Consider the following 26,431-nt stretch of genomic DNA (forward strand, 5'->3'; position numbering starts at 1 on the left):
ATCAAACTGTGTCATTGTCAAACTTGATTTTTGCTGTAAACAAAGTCAGAGAAAAATGTCTCTCCAACTGTGAGTATCTGAAATGACAAACCACCACCTCTGACTCATGGTTTGTTGTTGCGCAGCACTTCATAGGTTATGTCTTCCTCTGAGAGGAGCTCTGTTTGCAGTTGAGATCACCCCCCCACCCCACCCCGCCCCAAACAGGCTGATAAAAATGGTCCACCTGCTGCTGTCAATCCTGCTATTTCCTTTTGCCTGAAGCAACTGTCATCCCAAAAGATTCAGCCAGGCCAGCTGGGAGAAGGGGCTGAAAAAAGAATGTAAGCATGTCTTTACCCTGCATGTACCTTAAATATCTTCCATGCAGTTCACAGCGTTTAATTTTAGACCCCCACATGAGGCAAGAGCAAACCGTTTCAAGCTGAAGTCAAAGTCAGAGGCTTCCCAGTTTGCTCTGTCCTGAGTTACAGATTGGACAGAAACGATCCTTTCTCTTGACATCAGCAGGAGATAGAAACTACCGACCACAAATATGTCTAACAGTAAAGACTTTGAGGATCTCAATGAAGAGGACATCGATGAAGATGAACTTCTTGCAATGCTTTCACCTGAGGAGCTTCAAGAGCTCCAGAGTGAGATGGATGTTACTATTGCCCCAGATGAGGCCGTACCGGTAGGACAGAGACAGAAGGACCAGACAGAGAAGCCTCCGACGGGGACGTTCGACCACCGATCCCTGGTCGATTACCTCTACTGGGAGAAAGAGTCTACACGTATGCTCGAGGAAGAAAGAGTGCCAGCAACTCTGCTGCCCAGTGAGGTAAGAGCTCAAAGTCTCAACGGTTCATTGACAGATGAATTTACGAAAGTAAACAAACACACAAAATTTGTTAAAGTGACATGTTGATGTAGTATAAAATATCACAGTTGATGTCACAGTTTTAATCTGAATGCTCTAAATGGTTTTTTCATCAGAAAACATTGAGAGAGGAAGCTGAAAAGAAGGAAATAGAAGAAAACTCAGAAGATGTGAAATATGAGGTGTATGAAGTAATAGAAGAAGTCATTGAGGAAGAAGCTGCAGAATGCCCAGATGGAGTGGAAATTATCGAGGAGATAATTGAGGAAATAACTGAAGAAGTTGATGAGAGCGATGAAAAGGATGAAAGGATAGATGTGAAAAACGAGGAAGAAGAAGTGAAGCTACCTCTGGAAGACAAACCTGAAGATACAGATGAAAAGACAGAGTGTTCACATGACACAGAAAAAGTACCAGAACAAACTACAGCTGACGATCAGCCTTTATCAGACACAAACGAGAAGACTGGGACTTCAGCCATAAAGCAAAACACTGAAGAAAAAGAGGAAACTACAAATACAGACAGCTTGGTTCCCCAAGAGGATCCAGAGATAAATGAAACCAATTATAAGCCCCCACAGAAAGAAGAGAGAAAGATTAACAAGCTAAAAATCCCAAACCTGGCACTCAATAATATAAAAATGACATCAAGGCCTTCTGGAAATGAGACCAACTTGGAGTCGACATTTGACAAAGTCCGCAACAACAACCCCTCTGTCACTGAGGTAAACCTCAACAATATAGAAAACATTCCCAAAGAGATGCTCTTGGACTACGTCAATGCCTTGAAGAAGAATAAACACGTGAAAACGTTCAGTATAGCTAACACTGGTGTGGATGAAAACATTGCTTTCAACCTGGCAAACATGTTACGAGAGAATCGAAGCATTACAACTTTGAATATCGAGTCCAACTTTGTCACCGGGAAGGGCATCGTCGCCATCATTCGCTGCCTCCAGTTCAACGAGACTCTCACCGAGCTGCGGTTTCACAACCAAAGGCACATGCTGGGTCACCACGCAGAGATGGAGATCTCACGCCTGCTCAAGGCCAACAACACCCTCCTCAAAATGGGCTACCACTTTGAGCAGCCGGGACCCAGGATGGTGGTGACCAACATATTAACCAGGAACCTTGACCACCAGAGGCAGCTGAGGAAGGAGGAGCAGAAGCAGCAGCAAGTAAAGGAGCAGAGGGAGCTGATGCAGATGTACGAGAACACTCTTAATCTGCCTCCTGGTTTACTTGAGATGTTGGGATACATACCGTCCATAGAGCTCCTAAAGGAGCATGGACTCATCCCACCCTCGTCAGAGACAAACACTATCCCTCAAATGCACCATCAGACCGAGCCGCAGCCAGAGGCAAAGAAGCAGCACAAACACAACGGCATTTCCAAACAACCGAGCGCTGAACCGACAAACCCGTTGAGAGACGTCCAGCTGAAGAGAACTCCCAAGAAACGAGATCCATTTCTGGAGCTGGACCCGAGGGATGACAGGCGACCACAGAGGGCAAGTTTTCAACTGAGAAAGACTCCCAAAGTGAAGGATGCAGGCAGTGGAGAGATGGCAGATGAAAAAGCCAACCTGACCGATGTGATAAAGACTTTGAAACCTGTCTCTCGCAGACGACTGCCTCCAAAGGTTGATCTCACACCTCGCGATCAGCTCCTGGATGAGATCAAAAAGAGCAACGTGGCCTATCTCAAATCTGTGAGTACCCACCAATTATTGCTGTAATGAAGGGTTGATAACTCAGACTGGTTGAGGATGGGTGCCCACGATGCTATTTTCAACAAGGTTTATTATCAGTAACAGGTCAAAAATGTTAAAAAAAAGAAAAAAGACTGGCATTTCAAATTTATGCCCAAATTAATTTTAATTTAAAAAAAAATGTGTGTTGTTTTGGCTTAGCGTTGTTTATTACAATTTCAATCACTTAAGTTTTATTGCTTATTTTGTCATTCGTGGTCTAAATATCTCAAGTCTATCTGATGGTTTTAATTCTGTTGTGCAGCACTTTGGTTACCTTTTGTTATATTTAAATGTGCCATGTGAATAAAACGAACCGGACTTTTCGATTTACGACTTTTACGATTAGCTTTAGCATGGGGTGGGGGTGGGGGGGTGGATTTATGCTAACACAGTGTAAATCCAAACAGAACATATTGAAATCCCCAATATACACTTAAAGCACAGAACTATACATCATACAGTTGTACTTACATGTTTCTAAAGGCACGCATGCATAGATGATGTATGGACAGCAAACTATTTACAGTATTCACACACACTCTTCCCTCCTCACCTAACTGGAACAACTGGAAGTGAACAAGTTGATTGGCAAATGCTGGTGTTCAATAAAAAATAAAAAAAAAAGGGCACAGATTGGCTGATTAATTCCACCCAAATCCAGTGACTGCCAATGGACAGGTCCTTACCATCACTTTGGGTTTGGTCTTGTTGGGATCAGTAAAGTCAGACTTTGTAATCACTCAAAGCTTTCTGATGACAGTGTCGAGGCCTTTATAACAGGGGAGCAGCTATCATTAGTGAATGCATCAAATATTTGTCACTTTACTGCCTAAAGATGTTCAAGGACCATTAAAAATGATTTATGGAACTGTCAAGTGATCTTACTGTTCTTTTTGTTTGCTGCTGACTGCAGGTGCCGCTCCCTAAGGTTCTGGAATCAAGTGAAACGAGTCTCTTCTGAGACTCAACTACAGCGGTTTCTTCACCACACTGTATGCTTATTTTACACATACTTGGTATGAGTCACTCCACATAAACAGTTCAAATTATGATTGAGCTACACTGTCATTGCACAAGAAAAATATTGGTTGGTTGTTGTTCCACTCGTTTTATGTCACTATATGCTATTGCCAACGCCATATATTCAATTTACATTAAAACGTGTTATCCTGTTCATCATTTCTTGAATACAGAGTACACCATGGTAAAAATGTAGTTTATTCATTGAGGATCACTTCACAATGTTGACATGCAGAACAATTTCTTAAATTTTGTGCTAAAAGTTGATTAGTAGAGTATGTCTGTTTGATTTAATGTTAGATTATAGATTATTATTATATTATTTTGAGCAAAACTGTTCAATACAATTGCATTTTGCTATAAAAACTTCTTCCATTCTTTGCCTTGGGATTCATTTTCTTTCTTTTATTATGGAAATCTAAGAGCACTGAGTGCCATCAGTTGGGATGCTGGCATTAGTAGTTTTTTCAATATTTCCAATTATTTTACCGTCTTCAGAAGAGTGCTGCAAATATGACAAAAAAAAATAATATCTTCATGATTCTGTGTAGAATCTTGTAAGGGCTCATCGTTTGGTAGTATTACAAATAAGCTTTTAACTAGTTTCAGTAAAAGCCTATAATTGACTGCTTAGTTTTTTTCTGAAAGAGTTAATGCAGCTACAAGAACAAGTCAATTGTATGTGGACACATCTATTGTATATATTCACTCCAAGACTCGCTGGAAAAATGAAAACAACTTCAACCAAGTTCATTTTGTTTTGTATAGAGGACAACCATGTTTTACTTCCAGTTCATCACTTACCAAGAATGAAAAAGGGCACGTAAAAACATAGATAATATACTGTATAATATAGCATCCATAATACATAAACAATCTCTCTTCATTGCCATTTGTGAAGGTAGCATGCACAAACTGCAGTCAATGTGCACGTCTGAAAAGGAACAGGAGACAACTTGGAATATGAGGAGTGTAAAATGAACACTTAACATTACAGATGGCAGACATCATTTAGTCTAATGAAGAGGGAGCTCTGGTAAATGAAAGTTAAAATGTTAATTTAACCCTTATTGTTTCCTTATTACCATAATTAAGCTTTTTGTATCCTGCAGCCATGTTATACATTTCTGCATGCTTTATTATGAAAATGATACAGATGAGAAATAACAAACATGAACACACCATGACATTATATCAAAACAATAAAGCTGCACTTGCCATTCATTTTTCAGTATTGCATAGCTGTGATCAGAGGGGATACACTCAGGCCAGCCTGTATGGTCAGGAACTGTATGCACAATTTTTTTTGGCAATAGGAAAATCCACACTCCAGTATCATTAGTTAGGCCATATAACCATGTACACTAGAAGCAAACTGGTGTCAGATGAGTTTTAATACAGCTCCTGCAGTCACAAGATTGGAGTTATTGCTGTTTAATGAGCAGTTTACTGCGCGTTGGGTATGTGTCATTGTGATGTGGGTCTACTCGGTGAGAACAAAGATAAATATGCTTGTTTTGAGGTAGAAAACTGAAAAGAAAATTAGGAAAATTCATTGGATATTCTGTTCAGACATTCCACTTTTCTTTGCGGAAAATAATATTGTAAAACAAAGCGCACTGTCAACAAGGGAAAATGACTTGTTTTTGGACATCTGTAGATATGGTACAGGAATGCTCAAACCTTTGGTAAACTTTAGCGCACATTGCCCTTCAACATACAGTCCAGAGAGTGATTGTGCAAACCTTGTAACAAAGTTATTATCCATCTGTACACTTAAGATCATGTGAACTAACACAAATAAGAGCAAACCTTAAACCCAAATGGCTAAAAAGTGGGAATGCAAATATCAGTAACTTTACATGTGTAGGGGGATAAGATTCTGAAACGTATGTGGGATAATGGTATAGAAATGTTAATCCATACTGTATGACACTAGCTTCTCTTGGCGCACACGTGGCTGGGTGGTTACTCCTTAAGTTTGCTTTCAATGAAATCCTGGATCTTGTTCATTTTCTCCTCCTGTTGATCCAGGAGATCCATGATGAAGCCCATGGGGGTTTTCTTCAGCCCAGCACCTTCCATCACGTTACCCATCATGTTCTTCTTGTTGCGCAGTCTCAGAGAGGCATGGATCAGGATTACTACAGGAAGAAGATCATCAGTTTATTCATTTCAAAAGGAAAATAATACAAGACATTCAATTGTCTCAATTGTAATGATTTCCATTGGAAAAACTGTTTTAGAAAATAAAACTAAAAGTGTGACACTGCTGCAACTCAAACTTAAAAGCAGGTGTAAGGATCGGCATATCTCTTATTTGCATGCCGGGCAGATACTGAATGCATGACATCAGCCAGTAAATGTGGTTCTGTCCAAATCAACAACCCATAGCAACCCGTCAACACAGGCAGCAGTGGGCGGGCCTCCCGGGATGTGATCAAACCACCTCATTTATCTGCCACAATGTTAGAGCTGCTCCATTTGCTCTAACGAGCCAACCCTCCAATGATCCAAACCACCCTGCTGACGCCCTGACTCTAAACGGATTTTGAGATCTGTAGCCAACCCAGGAGTCGACACGATAGATCATCCTCTAATGCCGACTTTGTTTTACAATCTGTGTCATGAGCAAATGTACGTCAGTAACACTGTTCATGCCGTCCAGTCCCTACGGTGAGTCAGAATGATAGTGTTTGGAAAGCCTTGCTCACCCACAGAAACACCTCAGCGTGAATCACCCGCACCATTAACAGATTTAATTGTATAATATTGCGCATTAGCCAAAGCTCTACAACATACGACAGGAAGAACAAGTTTGTACGAGAACTGTAAAAGCTGTGAAGCTTCAGAAACTTTTTGATTGTGTTGATTTGCTGTTTTCCATGAGCAACTTTGTAAACAGCTCTTTTCATTAAATTTGATAGTAATAATTATTCTTACTAATTATTATCATTATTCATTAGAATAACTGGCAGGTAGAATCAAGGCAATATAAGGGAAAGAATTCAACAATATATTCCATATAAGATTTTAATATCCGTGAATGTTGAGAATGAAACACAGAAAATAAACCCTGGAACATGAGATTGAAAGAAACTGAATGAACATAACTAAAGTAAATGCGTAGTGAGAAGTAAGGTGGCTGTAGCATCCACCGGTAGCATGAAGCTCTTTAAACTCTGATAAGGCCAACAATTGTGTAATTTCTTGCTTGCTCAGTTAAAGTGAAGCGAAAAAGCTCGTGCAGTATGTTGACACTCACACAGCAGAGGGAAAGTGATTCCAAAGATGAAGACCATGACACCGCCACACAGTGACAGCAGAAAGTAACTGGTGAGCATGACACCGATGACGAACAGAGTGGGGTTCTTCCTTTTGAAGTTCTTGATGGTGGCCTTGTTTTCTCCTGCCCACACTGAACCCGTGAAGACCAGAACCACCACAGTGCCTCCCAGAAACATGCCAAATGGATTCAGGAACCTGAACAGTGAAACATGAAAATGACATATCGGTGTCGGAAAATAACCAAGTACATCAAGTACTATTTTTAGGTACCTTCGCTTTCCGTTGGATGCTGCTCTATACTTCCACTTCACTACATTTCTGAGGAAAATATGATGCTTTGTACGCCACTATATAAATTGACAGCTTTAGTTACTAAAGCAGCAGCTACAACAGTAACGTGCTGCTTTAACACTGATGCTTCACTATTAATAATCTAATGACATATTAATATATCAGTAGCTACTTATTTTGAATATTGTGACCTAAGTAAGCTTTTTCAAGAAAGGCTTTTACTTATTAATGGAGTAACATCTCTGTTGATTCTTTTACTTCAGTGAAGGATTTAAATACTGCATGTTGTGCATGTATTCCACTGGGTATAGGGTTTAAACAAATAGCACAACCTGCTGGTGGTGGTGATGGTGGCAGCAACAGCCGACATCCTGGCCGGTTTGGAGGAAACCATTAGAGGGTAAAAAAAAAAGCCTGCAGCAAGGCCTACAATCAATATTTCCACGACATCATCCTCTACTTAAAGCAGAGGATCAAAGCAGCTTGTACGCAGCAACCAGCAGTGATTTTAGACACTGGAGCATCACTGATGTTCATAAACACTCATCGTGACGTTGATTTTTTTTTAATTTTTTTTTTAATTTAAAAAAAAAAATTACATTATATATATATATTTTAGTGGATGTTAAGATTGTTTACAAGTTGGAGCACTTGCACACAATTCAAGCCAGCGAGTTAATGAATGCTCGTAGTTGTATGTGGCTGTATGAGAATAGAAAAGATGAACTGGGCCTTTAAAACGCTTGACACAACAATGCCCGAGCTGTTGCGGGAAATAACCTGCGCGGTCACGACGGGTGTGGGGTGAAAGGTAATGCAAGGCGAACTGAACACAGAGCCACGGACGCCAGCCTTGCTTGCCGGGACTCACCCTACGATGATGAAAACTACCACGGCCGTGGCGAAATAATTCGTCTGGTAGTACAGCAGGTTACTGATCACCCTGTTGTTCCACTTCGCCAAATCTCCAAACTCTGGTTTCCCAAATCGGTCCATTCCGGGGAAGAAGTCGTCCCACGGTCGGAGTGGTGCGAGCTCCATCTTGGCTGCCATGTCCTCGGCGTGTAGTTTAAACGACACACAAACACAAACTTACCCGCACGCGCTGCGTCATATCTTTTTTTGACAGGTCAGCTGATCGCCGTCGTCTGAACCTCGGGAGGAGGGCTGTCAAAACGAGAAGACGACGTACTCTCGCGAGATCACGAACGAGAGTCAGGTTCTTCTGGGGAGGTGTTTGCGGTTTTCAAATTGCGCTGTTAAATGCGCCGCAGCTCACTTCGTGGGTTTTATTAATCTATTTGAGGATAGAAGACTTTAAAAAAATAAAAAATAAATAAAAAAAAATGTATTCATTAAAACCTTAAAGATGAGTTTGAATTCAGAAACCTTGGCATTAGTTCAAACAGCGGATACGGTGTGGCAAATAATATATTTCCAGGGTAAAATTGTTTACCTCAATTATGAAATAAATTAGAAAAAAAAAACAAAACAGCACGTCATAGATATGAAGAAATGATGATCTAAAAAGTGTTATTAAAATTAAATATAGGTTAGAAAATGTAGTAGAATCTGCAAAAAAAAAAAAAATAAAAAAAAAATCAAAGATTCAAAGCGCCCCCCCCCCCCCCCCCGCGGACATATTTGGTGATGGAAGATGATGTCTGATGTCCCTGTCGTTGTGTCCTGAGAGACATAACGCGCTGATGTGGTGGTCTCTGTGCGTGTGCGCCAGAAAGCGAGAGCGTTCAGCGCAGCTTTGACTTTCGTGAACTCGGCAGACAGACTCGAGGACATGGGACCGTGAAAGTATGGCGGATGCCGAGGAGCCGTAAGTCTCAATGGACGGAAAATGTGATTTAATCGTAGTTAAACTTCAGCTTTTTTTTGTTGTTGTCGTCTCCAACGTGACATGGTTAAACAGTGTTTTGACTTCCTCCTTCCAGGGAGAAGAAAAGAAGGCGAATAGAGGACCTGACTGAGAAGTTAGTGACGAATGCTAAATAAAGGTCTCTGACTGGCAGCAGGTTTGCGTTGCAGCGAGCAGCGGCTTGCTGTGGGCCAGGAGACACAAACAAAGAGCCCTCTTTATAACCCTGTCAGCTGTTTGTAGAAAATCATCCGGTTACACGTTTTTTTTTTTTATCATTCACAGCGTAAAATGAATGCAAACGGAGCAAGCTGCATTGCACCCGATCATCTTCCCTGCAGCACAAATCTGAGATGACAGAGACATTGACGTTTTACGTGTGTTTCAATTGCAGACTACATACTGAGCTTAGACAAGTATTGGGTGTCCTAAAACTGAAATTTGGTCAGTAGGACTTCCAATATAAACACCTCACTGGCTAGTGTGCTGCACAATAATGTCCCACAATGCACTGCAAAAGGGAAACCGGGTGAAGGGGGGGGGGGGGGGGGGGGGGGCACTGCTTGCAGCTGAAAAACACTGTGTAAAAACAACACAGTGTTTAAGTACAGGGCTTTACTAAAGGTACTTTCGGCCACTGCACACAGCGGGTGTTCTGTAGCACATGCAGTTAGTATGTTGTACGGAAATGAGACAAATCATTTTTATGAAGACTCTCAGCCATCTAAGTCTGGTTTTTTTTTTTAACATAAACTTGCTGCACTGGTCTCAATCAAATCTCTTGGTACCTGTGATTCCTGTGATGCCTCTTATTCATACAATTATGTCATTTATTTTACTACTTTTTTTTTCTTTTTTTTTTTACAACTAAATTGGAAAATTAAACATGCATGTGATCCAGGATAAATGTTAATATTACATGATTAAATAGGGCCACATGTACCAATCTGAGTTCTAGTACCAGTTAAGTGTATCTTGGTGTGTTTGTGTCCAGAATGGCTGTAGATGGTGCACATGGGGACGGCGGGTGCGACTGGGATGGCCGGTGGAATCACGTGAGGAAGTTTTTGGAGAGACCCGGCCCGTTCACTCATCCTGACTTTGAGCCAAGCACAGAGGTGAAACTCTTTACGACACAATGCATGCTGCAGCTTCAAGCTATTACCGTCAACCTATCTTGATGCTACTTGTTTTAAATACAATTTTGTAAACATTTTGATGCTTCTTTCATATCAGTCTCTTCAGTTTTTGTTGGAGACATGCAAGATTCTGGTCATTGGTGCAGGAGGACTTGGATGTGAACTCCTAAAAAATCTGGTTGGAAATAGTTTCAATCTAATTTTTAATAATGTAAATTAAATAAACACAATCTGACTTTACTGGTTTGAATAAGCTCTTACATAGTCTTGTTGTGTTTTAGGCCCTGTCTGGGTTTCGCCTTATTCATGTGGTTGACATGGACACTATTGATGTGTCCAATCTCAACAGACAGTTTCTTTTCAGGTAGGCTTCATCAATATTTTGAATCTCTTTTATAGATTTTACTGTAGTCAGACATTAGACAAATAAAGTATGAGTGAAGAATCTTTTTATGTTTTCTTGAATTTGGAAAATATAACGTCAAATTGTGAGATTTGTTTCTGTAATCTGTGTTTTGATAATATTTGTCCTAATTATTAACATAATGCTTTAAGAATAAACATAATTTGTTTATGTAAATGCCTGGATGCCTTTAGTGGAGTATTTTTAACTCACATGAGATTTATGAAATTCAGTGTGATACAATCAGATTATATTTATCTTTGCATACGTTTTAAAATGAACTGATTTATGCATCCGTTTAGGTCAAAAGATGTCGGACGACCGAAGGCAGAAGTGGCTGCCAACTTCATCAACAGTCGTATCCCGGGATGTAAAGTCGTCCCGTATCCTTTTCTTCAACAGTTCTCTTTAAAAAAAAAAACAACTAAAAAAAAAACCTTTTTGGTTTTCACTGTATCAAACATTTACTCAACAATTGTATTCCTTACAAATAACATGCAGTCACTTTAAAAAGATCCAGGACTTTGATGATTCTTTCTATAGGCGTAAGTGTCCTTTTCTAACAAGTTCTACGCGTTAGCAGACCTTACCAGGTGAACACCTGACAGGTTATTCTGATTTAAAAACAATTCTCTATGCAGAGTTCCACATCATCGTCTGTGGGCTGGACTCTATCATCGCCAGACGCTGGATGAATGGGATGCTGGTAGGATTATTTTTTTTTTCGAGTGTTGTCTTTATCTGATGTAGCTTCAGCTAAATTCGATCTAAGATAAGTTATGATGGATTTTTGCCTTCTCTAGATATCCCTCCTGAGCTATGAAGACGGAGTCCTGGATCCCAGCTCCATCATCCCCCTCATTGATGGAGGGACCGAGGGCTTTAAAGGAAATGCTCGGGTCATTCTGCCTGGAATGACTGCATGTATTGACTGCACACTGGAGCTGTACCCGCCGCAGGTACCTCTCACTTTTCAACAGAAGCGTATCTCGTCGTTTAACCTTAAAGGTGACAAAACAGTCAGCCAACCTATTAACGTTTTTACAAAACAGATCTGGTGTCTACATGCAGCTACCAGACTGAACAGAAAGAGAAAAGAGTGTCAGAAAATTCAGTCCGAAAAATGTGACTTACACATACAGAGAGTCAGGTGAAGTGCAAAGCCAGCACAGCATGCATTAAAGGTCTTATCAAAACACGCAGAAAACAAAGTATGTAAACTTAATCGATGGGTCAACTTTTCATTAACAGCTTGAAACAGTTTTTTTTTTAAATATATTTGTGATGTGGAAGTCACTTCAGTCTTCCAGCTGTGCAGAACAGAGGGGCTTCTTGGGAACACTGGTTCCTTTATATACTTTTTTCTTACCCTAACTTTAATGTTATGATTCACAGATCAATTTCCCCATGTGCACCATTGCTTCAATGCCGAGGCTACCAGAACATTGCATTGAATATGCCAGAATCTTACAGTGGCCCAAAGAAAAGCCATTTGGAGGTACGCAAAAATATCCACATCTTTGTTTCAACAGAATCACGTCATGTTGTACGGCTGCGTTAGAATAAGTTGACAACCTGTGTCTTCTTGTCGTCTAGATTCAAGCTTAGACGGAGACAATCCAGAGCACATCCAGTGGGTCTTTGAGAGATCCAGAGAAAGAGCTGCAGAGTTTAGCATAACTGGAGTGACGTACAGACTCACTCAAGGTGAACTTGTGAATTATAAGATAATAATCTATTCAGTGCTATTGTCAGCTAGTTTTTTTTTTTTTTTTTTTTCTAAAACTGATCAAATTTTTACTATAATTGGAAGCAGTTGCTTTGCCAGGTATTGTTGATACTGTGCTGGCGTTGCGCTCACAAGTATTGCTTGTGTCACAGGAGTTGTGAAGAGGATCATTCCTGCTGTGGCATCGACTAACGCTGTTATTGCTGGTATGTAAGTCAAAAGTTTTTGTGGGAGTAATTATTTTTATTCTGAGCTGTCAAAAGTTTGAAAACAATAGGTGGGACTTTTTGTTTTTGTACTGGTGATAAAATAAAAAGAGGATTTATTTCCTGGCTAAACGCCCTATTACTTTTGCTATGCCTGTGGAGCTAGCAGTCTTGCCAGGCACATTTGCAATTTACAGAGATTAAAGTGGTGGATTTTGGATTTGAAAATTGGTTGAAATCTTTCAAACGTGTTTTAATTTTACATAGAAGTAAATAAATGCCGGTTTATAGCCAACTGACCTGGATTTATTTGGCTTAAATTTCTGTTGCGTTCGGATTTTAAAAGTTGAAAACTGATTGAAAAAGTGGCTGATGGTGTGCTACTCTTAGTCATATATTTATTGATTGTAATGTTGGGTCACTTCACAAAGTAGTAAGCTTGATAGCTCGATCAACTAGAAAAATCACTGTTTCGTACAAATACTTCACTGTGATTTTATTGTCTTAAAACAATTCTACAATAAAAGTAACTTAATTTGATCTTTTTTTTCCCCCCTTAGCTACCTGTGCGACGGAAGTTTTTAAAATTGCTACCAGGTTGGTAGTCGAGACGCAATCTAAATCTCTCTTTGGCCAGTAAAACTTAACCAATGTCACGTTTTATTTTTCAGCGCATATATTCCTTTAAACAATTACCTGGTCTTTAATGACGCGGACGGACTGTACACTTGCAGTTTTGAAGCCGAGCGAAAGGTTTGTTTTTCTCTAACTGAACTCGCTAACCATGTCCGCAGTGTAACGTACACGTCACTCTACAGGGGGAAAACTGGTGGAATCTGACTTCTCCTTGACTTGACAGGAAAATTGTTCAGCATGCAGCCAGGTGCCTCAGGATCTCCAGTTCCCTCCTTCTGCCAAATTACAGGAGGTTTTAGAGTACCTGACAGAGAACGCCTCTCTGTGAGTACTCCAATAGTACAATAGTACAATGACTTTGAAAGAAAATGAACGATGATCACGTTCTGATTGTGTTTTAATTTCTCTCCAGACAAATGAAATCCCCGGCTATCACCACAACTCTGGAAGGAAAGAACAAGACGCTCTATTTGCAGGTAATATATTTAATCTTTGACAATGCTGTACTGTATTTTGTTCTCTGTATTTTATCACAAACTACAATTGAACTGTGATTACAATTTTCTTCCAGTCTGTTAAATCTATTGAGGAACGAACCAGGCCAAACCTCTGCAAAACTTTAAAAGGTAGTAGGACACTATTACTCGGATGTTCCCAAATCTATTTAAAGTGAACTGTGCTCACTTGTGTAACAACACACGGGTAAAACGGTGTGTTTTGTCCTCTGATGCAGAGCTGGGCTTGTCGGATGGACAGGAGCTCGCTGTAGCCGACGTCACCACACCGCAGACGGTTCTCTTCAAGCTCAATTTCACCGCTTGAACCTCCATTATGACAAACAGCACTGATGCATCTGAATGCAAACTGGATGTTTCATCACACATTTTTTTGTGATGTTGCAGTAGCACATTTGATATGAACGTGTACATACGATAAGTAAGGTCTCGCTTGTGGGGTAGGGTTGGTTGTATGAACATGGAATCATTTGATAATATTGTTTTTTTTCTATTAGTACTGTTGTTTACCTTTTTTGTGTATTTGTCCTGTGTTGACTTATATTGTATCTATTTCCCTGTCAATCAAATAAGATTCATGTGCACTGCACTCTAATAATAAAGTTTTATTATCATGAGGAAGCACGTTTCATCTGCATTTGTTGAAATGTTTTTTTCAATTAGAAGCAAAGGGGCTGCTTTATGGTTGTTGTTTTTTTTTTAATACATTTTAGGTACATACAGTGGGTACGGAAAGTATTCAGACCCCTTTAAATTTTTCACTCTTTGTTTCATTGCAGCCATTTGCTAAAATCAAAAAAGTTCATTTTATTTCTCATTAATGTACACTCAGCACCCCATCTTGACAGAAAAAAATAGAAATGTAGAAATTTGTGCAAATTTATTAAAAAAGAAAAACTGAAATATCACATGGTCATAAGTATTCAGACCCTTTGCTCAGTATTGAGTAGAAGCACCCTTTTGAGCGAGTACAGCCATGAGTCTTCTTGGGAATGATGCAACAAGCTTTTCACACCTGGATTTGGGGATCCTCTGCCATTCTTCCTTGCAGATCCTCTCCAGTTCCGTCAGGTTGGATGGTGAACGTTGGTGGGCAGCCATTTTCAGGTCTCTCCAGAGATGCCCAATTGGGTTTAGGTCAGGACTCTGGCTGGGCCAGTCAAGAATGGTCACAGAGTTGTTCCGAAGCCACCCCTTTGTTATTTTAGCTGTGTGCTTAGGGTCATTGTCTTGTTGGAAGGTGAACCTTCGGCCCGGTCTGAGGTCCAGAGCACTCTGGAAGAGGTTTTCTTCCAGGATATCTCTGTATTTGGCCGCATTCATCTTTCCTTCAATTGCAACCAGTCGTCCTGTCCCTGCAGCTGAAAAACACCCCCATAGCATGATGCTGCCACCACCATGTTTCACTGTTGGGATTGTATTGGGCAGGTGATGAGCAGTGCCTGGTTTTCTCCACACATACCGCTTAGAATTAACGCCAAAAAGTTCAATCTTGGTCTCATCAGACCAGAGAATCTTATTTCTCATAGTCTGGGAGTCCTTCATGTGTTTTTTGGCAAACTCTATGCGGGCTTTCATATGTCTTGCACTGAGGAGAGGCTTCTGTCGGGCCACTCTGCCATAAAGCCCTGACTGGTGGAGGGCTGCAGTGATAGTTGACTTTGTGGAACTTTCTCCCATCTCCCTACTGCATCTCTGGAGCTCAGCCACAGTGATCTTTGGGTTCTTCTTTACCTCTCTCACCAAGGCTCTTCTCCCACGATTGCTCAGTTTGGCTGGATGGCCAGGTCTAGGAAGAGTTCTGGTCATCCCAAACTTCTTCCATTTAAGGATTATGGAGGCCACTGTGCTCTTAGGAACCTTGAGTGCTGCAGAAATTATTTTGTAACCTTGGCCAGATCTGTGCCTTGCCACAATTCTGTCTCTGAGCTCCTTGGACAGTTCCTTCAACCTCATGATTCTCATTTGCTCCGACATGCACTGTGAGCTGTAAGGTCTTATATAGACAGGTGTGTGCCTTTCCTAATCAAGTCCAATCAGTTTAATTAAACACAGCTGGACTCCAATGAAGGAGTAGAACCATCTCAAGGAGGATCAGAAGAAATGGACAGCATGTGAGTTAAATATGAATGTCACAGCAAAGGGTCTGAATACTTATGACCATGTGATATTTCAGTTTTTCTTTTTTAATAAATTTGCACAAATTTCTACATTTCTGTTTTTTTCTGTCAAGATAGGGTGCTGAGTGTACATTAATGAGAAATAAAATGAACTTTTTTGATTTTAGCAAATGGCTGCAATGAAACAAAGTGAAAAATGTAAAGGGATCTGAATACTTTCCGTACCAACTGTATAAAAGCTTTTAAACAAAACACATTTTGGATTAGCTTCTTTCCTGCTATGAACTAAACGGCAACTCAAAATATATGCTCTAAATACTAATAGTTTGTCATTAAAAATTCTAACAACTTTAAAAGAAAAAAAACAACAACCCTATGTAGTCTTTTTAATTTACGTAGCAAGGCACACCAAAACCTAGACAGATTATCTACTCCATAAGAAGCACCTGTGGTGTCAATATGACGTTTCTGCTGAGTATTGTTCTTGAATTATTCAATCGGCTCATCATTTAGCACACTTTTTTTTTTTTTTTTTTTTTAGCAACATGTTTGTCATTGAGTTGCAGGAGTTTGTGGGAAGTTAGTGTTTCTTCATTAATGTAGCTTTTACGCAGGAATGTGCTTCAAAAGGCCATCAGATCATTTATGGTGTATCTTTGGTGTAAATCTGTACGGTTGTGAAATTATTGTGTTTACGTGTAAATGAGTCAATAAGCCTTTGCTGGCTTCACAGAGTTTTTCTAATACTCGTAATCTGTAGCTGGTGTCGGCTGACGGTAAACTTCTTGCTTCCGAAGTCATTTTCATTTCTATGGATGTGATAAGATTGTTAACTTGGTAGCAATTGTGTTCACAGGTTAATATACTGCTAAATTCTGAATATGTTTTTTTTGTCTTGTGTTTCTCGTTTTCTGGGGGGTAAAAAGTCCAATTTGGACAATTACTGTTTAGTACAATCAATGAATTATAACTTATTCTACTTAAAACAATTTAACAATTGAAATAATGATAGTCCATAATAGTCCCATGTAGTCGCCTGCTGGACATAAAAATCGGAGTCTGTTTAGACCAGGGGTGTCAAACTCATTTTAGTTAAGGGGCCACATACTGCCCACTTTGATCTCAAGTGGGCCAGACCAGTAAAATCATAGCATAATAACGCATACATAACGACAATATTTCTCTCTGTTTAAATCATTGGTGAAGGTTTTTGGATGATAAACCCTATTTTAAGGTCTTTCTACAATAAACTAGAAACATAAAGACCAAAAACTCAGACATCAGCCCACTGTTTATCTGCCTGGACTCTCCTCTGCAGATTCCCTCGCTCAAACGCGTCACAAAGCGAGCAGCGAGCGCGGCTGCCTGTGGCACCGAGCGCTTCTTCCTCCGGAGCAGACGTCGCATTTAAGCTGTTTTTGAAGCAATTACTGGATCGATTAAAAAAAATAAATAAATAACAAAACGTTTGTACTCATAAACCTCCATATTCTCATAGAAATGCAATTTATGTCTTTCTGTAATTTTCACACTTAGCAAAGTCATCCGGCGGGCCGAGCTGGACCCCCTGGCGGGCCGGATCCGGCCCGCGGGCCGTATGTTTGACACCCCTGGTTTAGACTGATGCAGTAAAACACTTAGGGTTGAACCACAAAATGTTGTTTTAACAGTTTTTGTTGTTGTTGTTGTTGTTTCTGTATGAATTCAACAAATGACATGTAACATATGAAGTTTAGACGCTATTGTAACTGTTGAACACATCAAAGACAAACATTCAGTCTTCATGCTAAGCAAAGCTAAAATGCTGAAAATCCTATCTTGAGTTGTAAACTAGCTCTATTTCCCAAAAATGTTGCCTTTAAAAAAAAAAAAAAAAAAAAGTATTTCATTTTATTGGTGATTTTTTTTTTTTTTTTTTTTTTTTTTTTTTTTTTTTTTTAATATTAAGGTCCTCCTTGTAATTTGCCTCAGTTTGACATTTTTGAATGATATTCTCAATTAAAAAAATTGGCAAATGCGTATTGTTAATTTTGCAAAAACCCGGAAGCAGAAAGGTGTTAAAATGTTAAAACTGTGTCTGATAAATCTCCCATCGTCAAACTGGCAGTATTAATAAAACAGCGGCGAGAGAACAAACCGCAGGACTTGGCCTTATTCAGATGCAGTTTATCCTCTCTGTCCGCTGTGTGACAGGATGTCAATACTCACTTTAAGCTTCTTAGAGCTCTAATGAAAGTGGCCACGTTGTCCGGCAGACAGATGGTTTCTGTCTTGATTAAAGTTTTAATTTTCCTGACGGAGAAAAGCTGACGGTTTTGCCCCGCCGTGCTCACAGAGCAGCCACATCTCTCACATCGCATCCCTGCCTGTTAGAGACAGTGAAGCTCCGGGGAGAGGAGCTGATGTGTGAAAGTGCAGGTTTTCACCGAGCAGACGTGTTATCGTCTCGATCTCGAATCAGCAGGCTGGAGATTTTTTTTTTTTTTTTTTTCTTCTTCCTCGCTCGTTATCTGAGGCAGAAAACTTCAGAAAGTGGAGAATTATATTTGCTGCAAATTTATGAATCATTGCTGAAACGACATGGTGTGGTGCATGGTGTTAACACTGATGGAGGGTTCAGCAGCGGACTATCATGACCTCCAATAACCCGAGCACAAGTAAGTGGTTGAATATTTAGAGAGTTGATTTGGTTCACAGTCAATAGTCTGAGTTCAAGAAGCCAAATTGAATATTTCTTTTGATTACTTTCATGAGTGTTTTTTTATTATTATTATTAAATAGATTTGATTAAAATGTGGAACACAGGTAGACTCCAATACTGATTTAAAAAAAAACAAAAAACCACAAAAGAAAAGCACATTATGTATGTATACATATGTACCACAGTAGCCTAATACTATGTACTGGTAGAACAAGTTATGTTAATGATAACTAACTATGTATTTTTTGAGGAATGATGCATTTAAGATGAATAGAAAAGACAATGTGAAATTTTTTTTTTATCAATTGAGTTGTCAAACCATATAAAATGAATTGCCCACAAATGTAATAATTGATTATTGGTGATTTTTTTTTTTTGCCAAACATTTGCTGGTTCCTGCCTCTTAAATATAAGGATCATTAATCACAGATTGATTGACTATACAATTGAGAAAGTAATCCGCATATAAAACAATAATAAACTTAGTTGCAGTCTTAAACTTTATATTAGAAGGGGGAATGATTGTACCTGAAGCAAACTGCTGATTGAAGCAGTGACGTTTTAATTCATGTCATCATTGCTCAATATTATTTCTTGCTGTAATTTCTACATTAAATTCCACGCACCAGTTTTTCTGTGACTCATCATGGAATAATGTTTTAGAGTGTGGCTTTGCACACGGAGATGTTCACAGCTGAAGGGATAATGTGACTCAGAAATGAGTGCAAGGACCGACTCTCATCTGCCTCCGAAGATGCCTGTGATCAGGATATTTCATTGGCGTTTCTTTGATTCGCTTTGGCTCAGCATGGTGATGTGAGAGTCATGAGTGAGCAAATAGATGAGCTTATGAACCGCACATCAGAGTCAGCAGATAAGGCATAATATTTGACTTTATAGGCACATGGTTTAGTGACAACTGCTGGCTTAAATCACTTCACAAGTTTGCATGAATTTCTTCTTTTTTTGTGTGTGCAGGCAAGATGAAGATGAACACATTGACACAACCATTGCCCTGGGGCCTCCTACTTCTCTGTATATTAAGCCTCTACATCCAGGTAGTGTCCAGTGGCAACCAAAGCTCCCGAGGACAGACAGGTAGGTGTCAGACCCAACCAGACCAGTCACACACACCCAGAGGAACTCATTATGGCTCCTGGTCACCAGCCTGTTGGTCTGCAAGAGACTTCATTTAAAGCTGCATTATCCTGACACTCCTGTTACAAACATGTAAATATGAAGCCTCGAGTGTCTCTCATCTTCAGCTTTGTAGTATGTCGGCAAAGTATCGAAAGTACTGACTGCTCTTGCAGAAAAAGGCCCTTTGGGACAAATATTATTAGTTAATATTGATGCATTCATTCAAAAGCGGTGTTTAGGTCTTTATATTTAGACTGTAGATCGATCAAACCAGTGGTTTCCAAGAGGTCGGGCCCCCTCCAATCCAAATCAACTCCAAATCTGGGGTTGTGACACACATTTGTAGCTAGTTAGCGTAAGTCAACAATAGTGACACTCCTGTAAACACAAATTATAACTGTAAAGATTATTTAATGTTTTAAATGCAATGCAAGCTGAGAAATGGCTATATATATAATGTTGTACTTGAGTAAATATGCTTAAATGCTTTCCATCAGTGACACATCAGCAACCTTCCAGGAATGGCTGCAATAACAAACCTGTCACTCATGTCTTTGTTTTGAAAAATGTTATGTTTGGCTTTTTGTCCTCTGCCTTGATTGTAATCTGATTTTAAATCCTGCTTTAAATATGAATTAACCCTCTGATCCTGCAGATGTTGTTGGTCCTGCAGACAGTCGGACATCTTAATTCAGAAATAGCAGTATCCATGTGTTGGTTTTTCTAGTTTTGTTTTTACCCTCTGTTCTGTTAAACCTCTTCAATTAGAAATATGGTTTCAGTGAACCAGCATAAATCATCTATGTTAATCCTCAAAATTAATTTTCTTTTATTTACTTTTCTGTGAAAGGATGCAGAAGAAGCAGATGTGGCTCAGCGATGTCTGCTCATGCTGTTTATCTTGTTCTTTACTGACAATCTGAAACATTAAATTAGGTTACTGAACCTGCTGATTATTGCTGCTAATATGTTTTGAAATGTTTTTTTCCCCTCGTCTGGGGACGAGTGCTGATGCTTTCCATCCACTTGGTGGTGCCGTAGCTTTGCAAAGAACAAAATTAGGTATTAGGTATTAGAAGTACTGAACTGCTTTGCTACTGTGACAAAAGACCACTGTGTTTATTTAACATGAAGCCCAGAAGTCATTGCAATTTGACTATAATCCTGTCATCTGTGAAGAGTGAAGTCAGCCAAGTTGCCTCGACTTGCATGCAAAACTCAGTGTAAAAAAATTGTCATCTTTCCCTGCAAAATTTCTTTCTCAGGGCCGTCGCAGGAGAGGACAGGGACTTGTGAAGTGGTTGCTGCTCATCGTTGCTGCAATAAGAACAAGATTGAAGAACGCTCTCAAACAGTCAAGTGCTCCTGCTTCCCAGGACAGGTGGCAGGGACAACAAAGGCTTTGCCCTCTTGCGTTGAAGGTAATATTTCCAGAACCCTCTTCTAACTCTCTTACACCAAAATATTCTAACATGATATGAATATATTATAGATCAAAGTAGAGTCAGTTTCATTGCTGATACTGAGACTTTTAAGGACCAAAAAAAAAACATGGTGTGCGATTGAGATATTTTCCCTATGCAGTTAATTTTTCCTTCCGTCTAAAAAGTGACCTTCTGCCGTGATGTTTTTTTTCTCCAGCCTCCATTGTGCGTCAGAAGTGGTGGTGTAAAATGGAACCGTGTCTGGAGGGGGAGGAGTGCCGAGTTCTTCCTGACCTCACTGGCTGGTCATGCATCTCTGGGAACAAAGTGAAGACCACAAAGGTGAGGAGAGGGCCTGCATTAGTCTGAGTCACAGTCGCACCAGCCCCTACAAAAGACACAGCACATAATGACTTTAGTTTATGTGACATGGTATTTATAGACGCTTATATGCAGTCGTATTGTAAATCTGCTGCTTTTTTACCGCACTGCTCTTATGCAAACAGGGTCCGTCAGACTTGTGAATACTCATCATAAAGCTTTATTTTAGTAAGCTCTCCTTTGATGCTGAAAGATTCCACAATCAAGCATAATCACAGCTCCCATTGGCCATATCAACCCTCCTGCTCTCACTAGGCACAGAGGGCTAAGGAAACCTAATTCTATAATCTGGTGAATGATGGGGCCAAGAGGACATACATAAAATAAGCTGTGAACTAATACTGAACACTAAAACCCATGTAATTAAATCTGACGGCCGAAGGAAACCTCGCTGCATTTAAGAAATACACTTGCTCAGAAGTTTCCTTTTTGTTGATATGTACAATACGATTCATTTCTCAAAGAACCATGGACGTGTAAACACAGGCAGTGTGGAGCAATTGATCAGTGTCAGTCATGTCACCGTTAGATGATACTCTTGAACAATAGCATAAAACAGAAGAGCATACGGTTGTCCTTTTCTCAAAATCCTGCCTTAGTTACTGTTGCTATGCCTGTCAAGCCTTTTGTTCAAGCAAGGCTCATACACAGTTTAAATTTGTAATCATTTTCAAGACAGTGGGTCTTTAATTTAACTCAGAAGTAAAAAAAAAAACAGGCTACTGATTTTTTTTCAAATTAAATGACCACAAGCAGATTCAGCCAGCAATAATACTCAATCTTTATGATTATGCTTGAATTAATTTCCTTGTTTATTCATTCACTACTCAACAAGAATAGATGCTTATATGGATGCAGTATGAGATTTTGCACACTCACTTAACATCATCATCATGTCATTATTGACAGCTGTTTGTCAGTACACTCACATGCACATCAATTCAGCATTTAGAGAATCCACAGCTTAACAGACAGTTACAGATGTTAAGCTATTGATTGGACTGTTGCTGCCAGTTGGGAGCAGATTAGACAAATTGAAAACAGAAAAAAATGCAACAATATTTTACAATTGCAACATATTCCTCAGCTTTATTTTGTGTCCAATGTTATTAAAATTCTATTAATGTAAATTAATAAAACCACTTTTTTTTTTTATACATTGATTGTTTTTAGGTGGCATGATAGCAAGAAGCAGAAGCTCCATCTAATCAGTGCAAGCCAAGCCTCGCCTGTGCAGTCAAGTTAAGTAACTCTGGACTCTGAGGACACTGAACGCCCCCGTCAGACAGAACAAGAAACACTATAGATTTAATTAGATACTGTATCTCCTGGCTGAGCTTTAAACTGAAAGATCTCCTTATTTTAATTTTCTCTGCCTTTGAACAATTTTGTTTTTTGTTAATCCCACCGAGTGAACAATCTATTAGCAGACAATTTAAGATAAAATGACGCTTCATCTTTTCCAATCCAAAACAGACGGCTCCTGCAAAAGTCTGTACCCTTGCTTTTGTGCTTGATATGCTGGGCACATTGTGATGCACTCAATCAAAGTTTGGATGGGCCTGCTGGCAGACACTTAAAAAGAGATTTTGTGGATTTTCAGGAGGCAGAATGTGAATCCAGTCAGTGGCTCATGATTCTCTCCACCGATCAAAGCAGAAGACCACAAATACTGAGAAATTCATGATTATGTAGCATTTGTGAGACAACGCTGTCCCTTCACTTACTGCGAGTTTTGTAAAGAGGTCAGATCCCTTTGGACTAGTCCTTACCACAAAGAGGCACAAACACGTCATACACGAACACACTCACACACATAAGCGCCCATACACAAAGGCTGCTTTTCAACTCCACTGGTTGGACAGGCCACCACCTGCAAGGCTGTGATGGCATGCACACAAGCATGAAGCCTTGATGCAAAACAAGGACTGTTTGAAATGCTAATCATGGGGAGAAAGGGGAGAGAAAAGAGAAGAGGAGCTTCTTCACTGCTGAGAGTCTTTACATCATGCTTTTTTGTTTGTCTCTAAACTAAGTGCTCCTGTGGAGGGGACTCTGCTTATAGTAATGATGGGAAACATTGGCCATTTTCTGCCTTGAAGCGAGTCCTATCCTCTAACAAAACAGAATTTTTACCTTTATTACCACTTCATCAGTTGTCCTCTTTGTATGAGTAATATTCCTTCTGGACCCACCCTGATTGCCTCTCTTGTATCTCTCGAGTTCAGCCAGACACTTTGCATTTTACCTTTGCAAGGAAGAGACCTTTTTATAATAAAAACAAATAAAGCAACTGAAAATCAATCCATCTGAAGCATCAGATGTGCATGATTGCCACACACTGTGCTGGTTAAAAGCAGCTGAATTTTAAGCAGTCTGCTCAACATAACACAATTATGCATTATTATCATTTTGGTAGTGACAAGACACTTCACTAAGCTGTCATGCAGTTCAAGTATTTATAAATGGGTTTTCTTTGTAAACAGTCACGTTTTAATTCTTATTTGATGGTAGCAGTACTGCAAATGTGGTCAACAGAATAAAATCATGTCATTTTAGGAAACAGTATTCAGATTTGCTGGATATTTTAAGAAGCCCCTCCCCCAAATTAGTGATGTCATTGAGAGTAATGCTGCCTTCAAATTGAACCGGTTGAGCTCGTGGTTAAGTTAGGTGCACGGTATGCTTGGTGTTTGCGTGGGAACAAAAACAAAACATTATCTTCCATTGTTTTTGCCATTTCCGAAAGCGTCAGCAAACACGTCACAACTCCAACTTTTGAGAAAATACTGAGGTCCAAGGTCGTTATTATCACAAGAGGGGGACATTCGTGTGGACTTGTTTCGGGAACAAGGTGAACATGACCCTGTTTGAGGGCAGCATAATACACCTTTACCGATTTCGCAGATTCACAAAAAGCTTATCAGAAAACAAATTGTTCTTCTAAATACTGTGATTCGTCTCAGGAGGTTTGTGGCCAGCACCGTCTCCATCATTTCATGGCTACTAATATAAATCCATGAGAAGCTTGTGATGCAGCCGATACAACTGTATTACAGAACTGATCTGAAATCAGTAGAATAAAGCATGTTGATGGTGCTTTAGCAATAGGACTTGGGTGTATTAAACTTTGACCCATGTATATAAAATAAAGGGTGGATGCAATAATAGAATAGAAACTCCTTTCAATATGATGCATATATTAAAGGAGTGCTACAATGACCTGCACTGAAACTCAGTATTTATTTCATAACAATCAGACCAGATGAATTCCTGAACTCATAACTCAATTTTGTATCTGTTCAGGCAAAAATTCAAAATATTCTCTGTTTCCAGCACCTAAGTTGTGAGAATTCGCTGCTTATTTTGGTCTAACGTCATCGTAGTAAAATAAATATTTAATATCTGTCAGAGAATATAAGTAATCTGATGCCATCACCCCAGGCTTTAGAATGAAAATGATCATTGCAGTAGCAGTTTTTAATAATTTGTCACTCCTGATTTTGTTCAGTTTTGACAGCTAAAGCTTCCTGTGGATGCCGTTAATGATGTAAACCAACTCCAGGAATAAACCAACAAATATTTTGTCTATTCCTAAGCTCCTCAGGCATGTGGATGGTGAAATATATCTCATTAAAGATGCTTCTCAATGACTGATTTAACTTCTCAAGATTGAACGTGAAATGAAGTTTACACACAGAGGAGTTAGATATAGCTTTGCAAGTTAAACTCGAAGGCTGTTTGAGCTTCCTTACAAGTCCAGCAGTGGTCTTTTTTCTTTACTCCTGCCCATTCAACCATTCGATCACTCCCCATCTTGAATTCTTTATATTATGCGGAAATGCAAAGCTCATTAAAGTTAAGGGTCCCATGATTCCCAAACTTTTTTTTAGAGCCTGAATAGACCAGAACAAGAAAGTTTTGGAAACATCAGTAACTCATAGAGCTGCATTTTCTCAGTAACTCTACAGAAGCAGCAACAAAACTAAAAAAGATAAACCCGCTGGGAGTTTAACAGAATAAATTGATGTGCGACTTCCATATTATCTCCATCTTTGCACTCACTGTGTTTACTTTTGACAAACATATTGAAATGATTACTTCTTTAAAATTCCTGCACACACAGTATGTATTATACTGTCATGATTGTGCATTGTCTGTTCTGCCACCTTTACTGTATGGCTGTATTTTGTAAAAAATAATGTTGTAAAATTCTCAACCGGATCTAACTCCGTGGAATAAAAGTATGAAATAGTTTAACATCTTTTACACCCCACTGGGGTTTATGTCAATGATGACAGCACACTTTCTCAAATTTGTGCCTATATTCCTAAAATACCAGTAACACTCACAGCTTTTTTTCTGATTAATTTTCAAAGGAGCTGGTGTGACATTCATTTGCTGACTCTCAGATGTGTCTCAGATAAGTTCTGTGATTCGTACACATTCACATAGGGCCTTACAAAAGTTTAAGATACCTGCTCAGTGCTGCCTGATTACCTTTTATCTGTAAAATAACCTCAGAGTCAGAGCTTTATCTTTGTGCGTCTTCATAAATTAAGTAGAAACCCTCTCAGCACCTGTCATAATACATGGCTTTAAAAACTAAAATTACGTCTCAACATCAAAATGAAAGCAGCCAAAATGAGATAATTAAGGTAGGTGTTATAGGATCTACACTCTTAGCTGGAACTTGTTGCACACAAGGAAAATGCTCTATGGCTGGGGCAAAATACAGAAAATTCTAACAGATGAACAGAGGATTAAATATCCACTGAATGAGACAGAAATAACTGCAGTTTTGAGATTTTATTCCAAGGGAATTAGGAAAGTTTAAACAATTCTTTACACCTCACTGACTGAAACCAGACTCACAAATAACATGTTTCTGGCATCTTATTTGACATGAGTTTCTGGGTGATATGTGGCAGGGAACCTTCCCTCTCTTG

The 26,431-nt window shown here is 39.4% G+C and overlaps 4 protein-coding genes across 5 annotated transcripts; 3 read left to right on the forward strand and 1 right to left on the reverse strand.

The window, feature by feature from the left end:
- Positions 1 to 129: 129 nt before the first annotated feature.
- lmod3 (leiomodin 3 (fetal)) lies at positions 130 to 4,198 on the forward strand. The gene is made up of 3 exons (XM_069141340.1): positions 130 to 823; positions 979 to 2,577; positions 3,533 to 4,198. Exons 1-3 carry the CDS (start codon positions 536 to 538, stop codon positions 3,578 to 3,580), a joined length of 1,935 nt encoding a protein of 644 aa, XP_068997441.1. The 5' UTR covers positions 130 to 535; the 3' UTR covers positions 3,581 to 4,198.
- Positions 4,199 to 4,261: 63 nt separating this feature from the next.
- Positions 4,262 to 8,364, reverse strand: LOC138193353 (PRA1 family protein 3-like). Its single transcript, XM_069141343.1, has 3 exons — positions 8,090 to 8,364; positions 6,905 to 7,122; positions 4,262 to 5,783 (listed from the first exon to the last, which is right to left on the reverse strand). The coding sequence occupies exons 1-3, from the start codon at positions 8,269 to 8,271 to the stop codon at positions 5,608 to 5,610; spliced, it is 576 nt and encodes a 191-aa protein (XP_068997444.1). The 5' UTR covers positions 8,272 to 8,364; the 3' UTR covers positions 4,262 to 5,607.
- Positions 8,365 to 8,870: 506 nt separating this feature from the next.
- LOC138193352 (NEDD8-activating enzyme E1 catalytic subunit-like) lies at positions 8,871 to 14,337 on the forward strand. Of its 2 annotated transcripts, none has more exons than XM_069141342.1 (18): positions 8,871 to 9,049; positions 9,165 to 9,227; positions 10,083 to 10,206; positions 10,325 to 10,405; positions 10,509 to 10,591; positions 10,933 to 11,013; positions 11,132 to 11,175; positions 11,272 to 11,336; positions 11,434 to 11,589; positions 12,026 to 12,128; positions 12,227 to 12,337; positions 12,512 to 12,565; positions 13,126 to 13,162; positions 13,237 to 13,318; positions 13,425 to 13,525; positions 13,614 to 13,677; positions 13,773 to 13,827; positions 13,935 to 14,337. In XM_069141342.1, exons 3-18 carry the CDS (start codon positions 10,084 to 10,086, stop codon positions 14,021 to 14,023), a joined length of 1,329 nt encoding a protein of 442 aa, XP_068997443.1. In that variant the 5' UTR covers positions 8,871 to 9,049; positions 9,165 to 9,227; position 10,083; the 3' UTR covers positions 14,024 to 14,337. The 2 variants fall into 2 exon arrangements, with proteins under 2 accessions (XP_068997443.1, XP_068997442.1); XM_069141341.1 differs by having other exon boundaries at positions 9,165 to 9,203.
- Positions 14,338 to 18,418: 4,081 nt separating this feature from the next.
- LOC138193063 (chemokine-like protein TAFA-2) lies at positions 18,419 to 24,828 on the forward strand. The gene is made up of 5 exons (XM_069140860.1): positions 18,419 to 18,493; positions 19,516 to 19,635; positions 20,943 to 21,098; positions 21,319 to 21,443; positions 22,656 to 24,828. Exons 1-5 carry the CDS (start codon positions 18,469 to 18,471, stop codon positions 22,662 to 22,664), a joined length of 435 nt encoding a protein of 144 aa, XP_068996961.1. The 5' UTR covers positions 18,419 to 18,468; the 3' UTR covers positions 22,665 to 24,828.
- The last annotated feature ends 1,603 nt before the right edge of the window (positions 24,829 to 26,431 follow it).

The sequence above is a fragment of the Embiotoca jacksoni genome, unplaced genomic scaffold (genome assembly GCF_022577435.1).
Source record: "Embiotoca jacksoni isolate LCO1_2020_lvr unplaced genomic scaffold, fEmbJac1.0.p SCAF_9, whole genome shotgun sequence".
Taxonomy (NCBI): Eukaryota; Metazoa; Chordata; class Actinopteri; family Embiotocidae; genus Embiotoca; species Embiotoca jacksoni.

Excerpts from the sequence above, each read along its gene's own strand:
- lmod3 (XM_069141340.1), top strand. The coding sequence starts at position 536 with ATGTCTAACAGTAAAGACTTTGAGGATCTCAATGAAGAGGACATCGAT. Across the intron at positions 824-978 it reads CAACTCTGCTGCCCAGTGAG|AAAACATTGAGAGAGGAAGC; the intron begins GTAAGAGCTCAA and ends TTTTTTCATCAG. Across the intron at positions 2,578-3,532 it reads ACGTGGCCTATCTCAAATCT|GTGCCGCTCCCTAAGGTTCT; the intron begins GTGAGTACCCAC and ends TGCTGACTGCAG.
- LOC138193353 (XM_069141343.1), bottom strand. The coding sequence starts at position 8,271 with ATGGCAGCCAAGATGGAGCTCGCACCACTCCGACCGTGGGACGACTTC. Across the intron at positions 7,123-8,089 it reads GTAGTTTTCATCATCGTAGG|GTTCCTGAATCCATTTGGCA; the intron begins GTGAGTCCCGGC and ends TTCACTGTTCAG. Across the intron at positions 5,784-6,904 it reads AATCACTTTCCCTCTGCTGT|TAATCCTGATCCATGCCTCT; the intron begins GTGAGTGTCAAC and ends TTCTTCCTGTAG.
- LOC138193352 (XM_069141341.1), top strand. The coding sequence starts at position 9,030 with ATGGCGGATGCCGAGGAGCC. Across the intron at positions 11,014-11,131 it reads CCGGGATGTAAAGTCGTCCC|TCACTTTAAAAAGATCCAGG; the intron begins GTATCCTTTTCT and ends AATAACATGCAG. Across the intron at positions 13,526-13,613 it reads CTGACAGAGAACGCCTCTCT|ACAAATGAAATCCCCGGCTA; the intron begins GTGAGTACTCCA and ends ATTTCTCTCCAG.
- LOC138193063 (XM_069140860.1), top strand. The coding sequence starts at position 18,469 with ATGACCTCCAATAACCCGAGCACAA. Across the intron at positions 18,494-19,515 it reads CTCCAATAACCCGAGCACAA|GCAAGATGAAGATGAACACA; the intron begins GTAAGTGGTTGA and ends TTGTGTGTGCAG. Across the intron at positions 21,099-21,318 it reads TTTGCCCTCTTGCGTTGAAG|CCTCCATTGTGCGTCAGAAG; the intron begins GTAATATTTCCA and ends TTTTTTCTCCAG.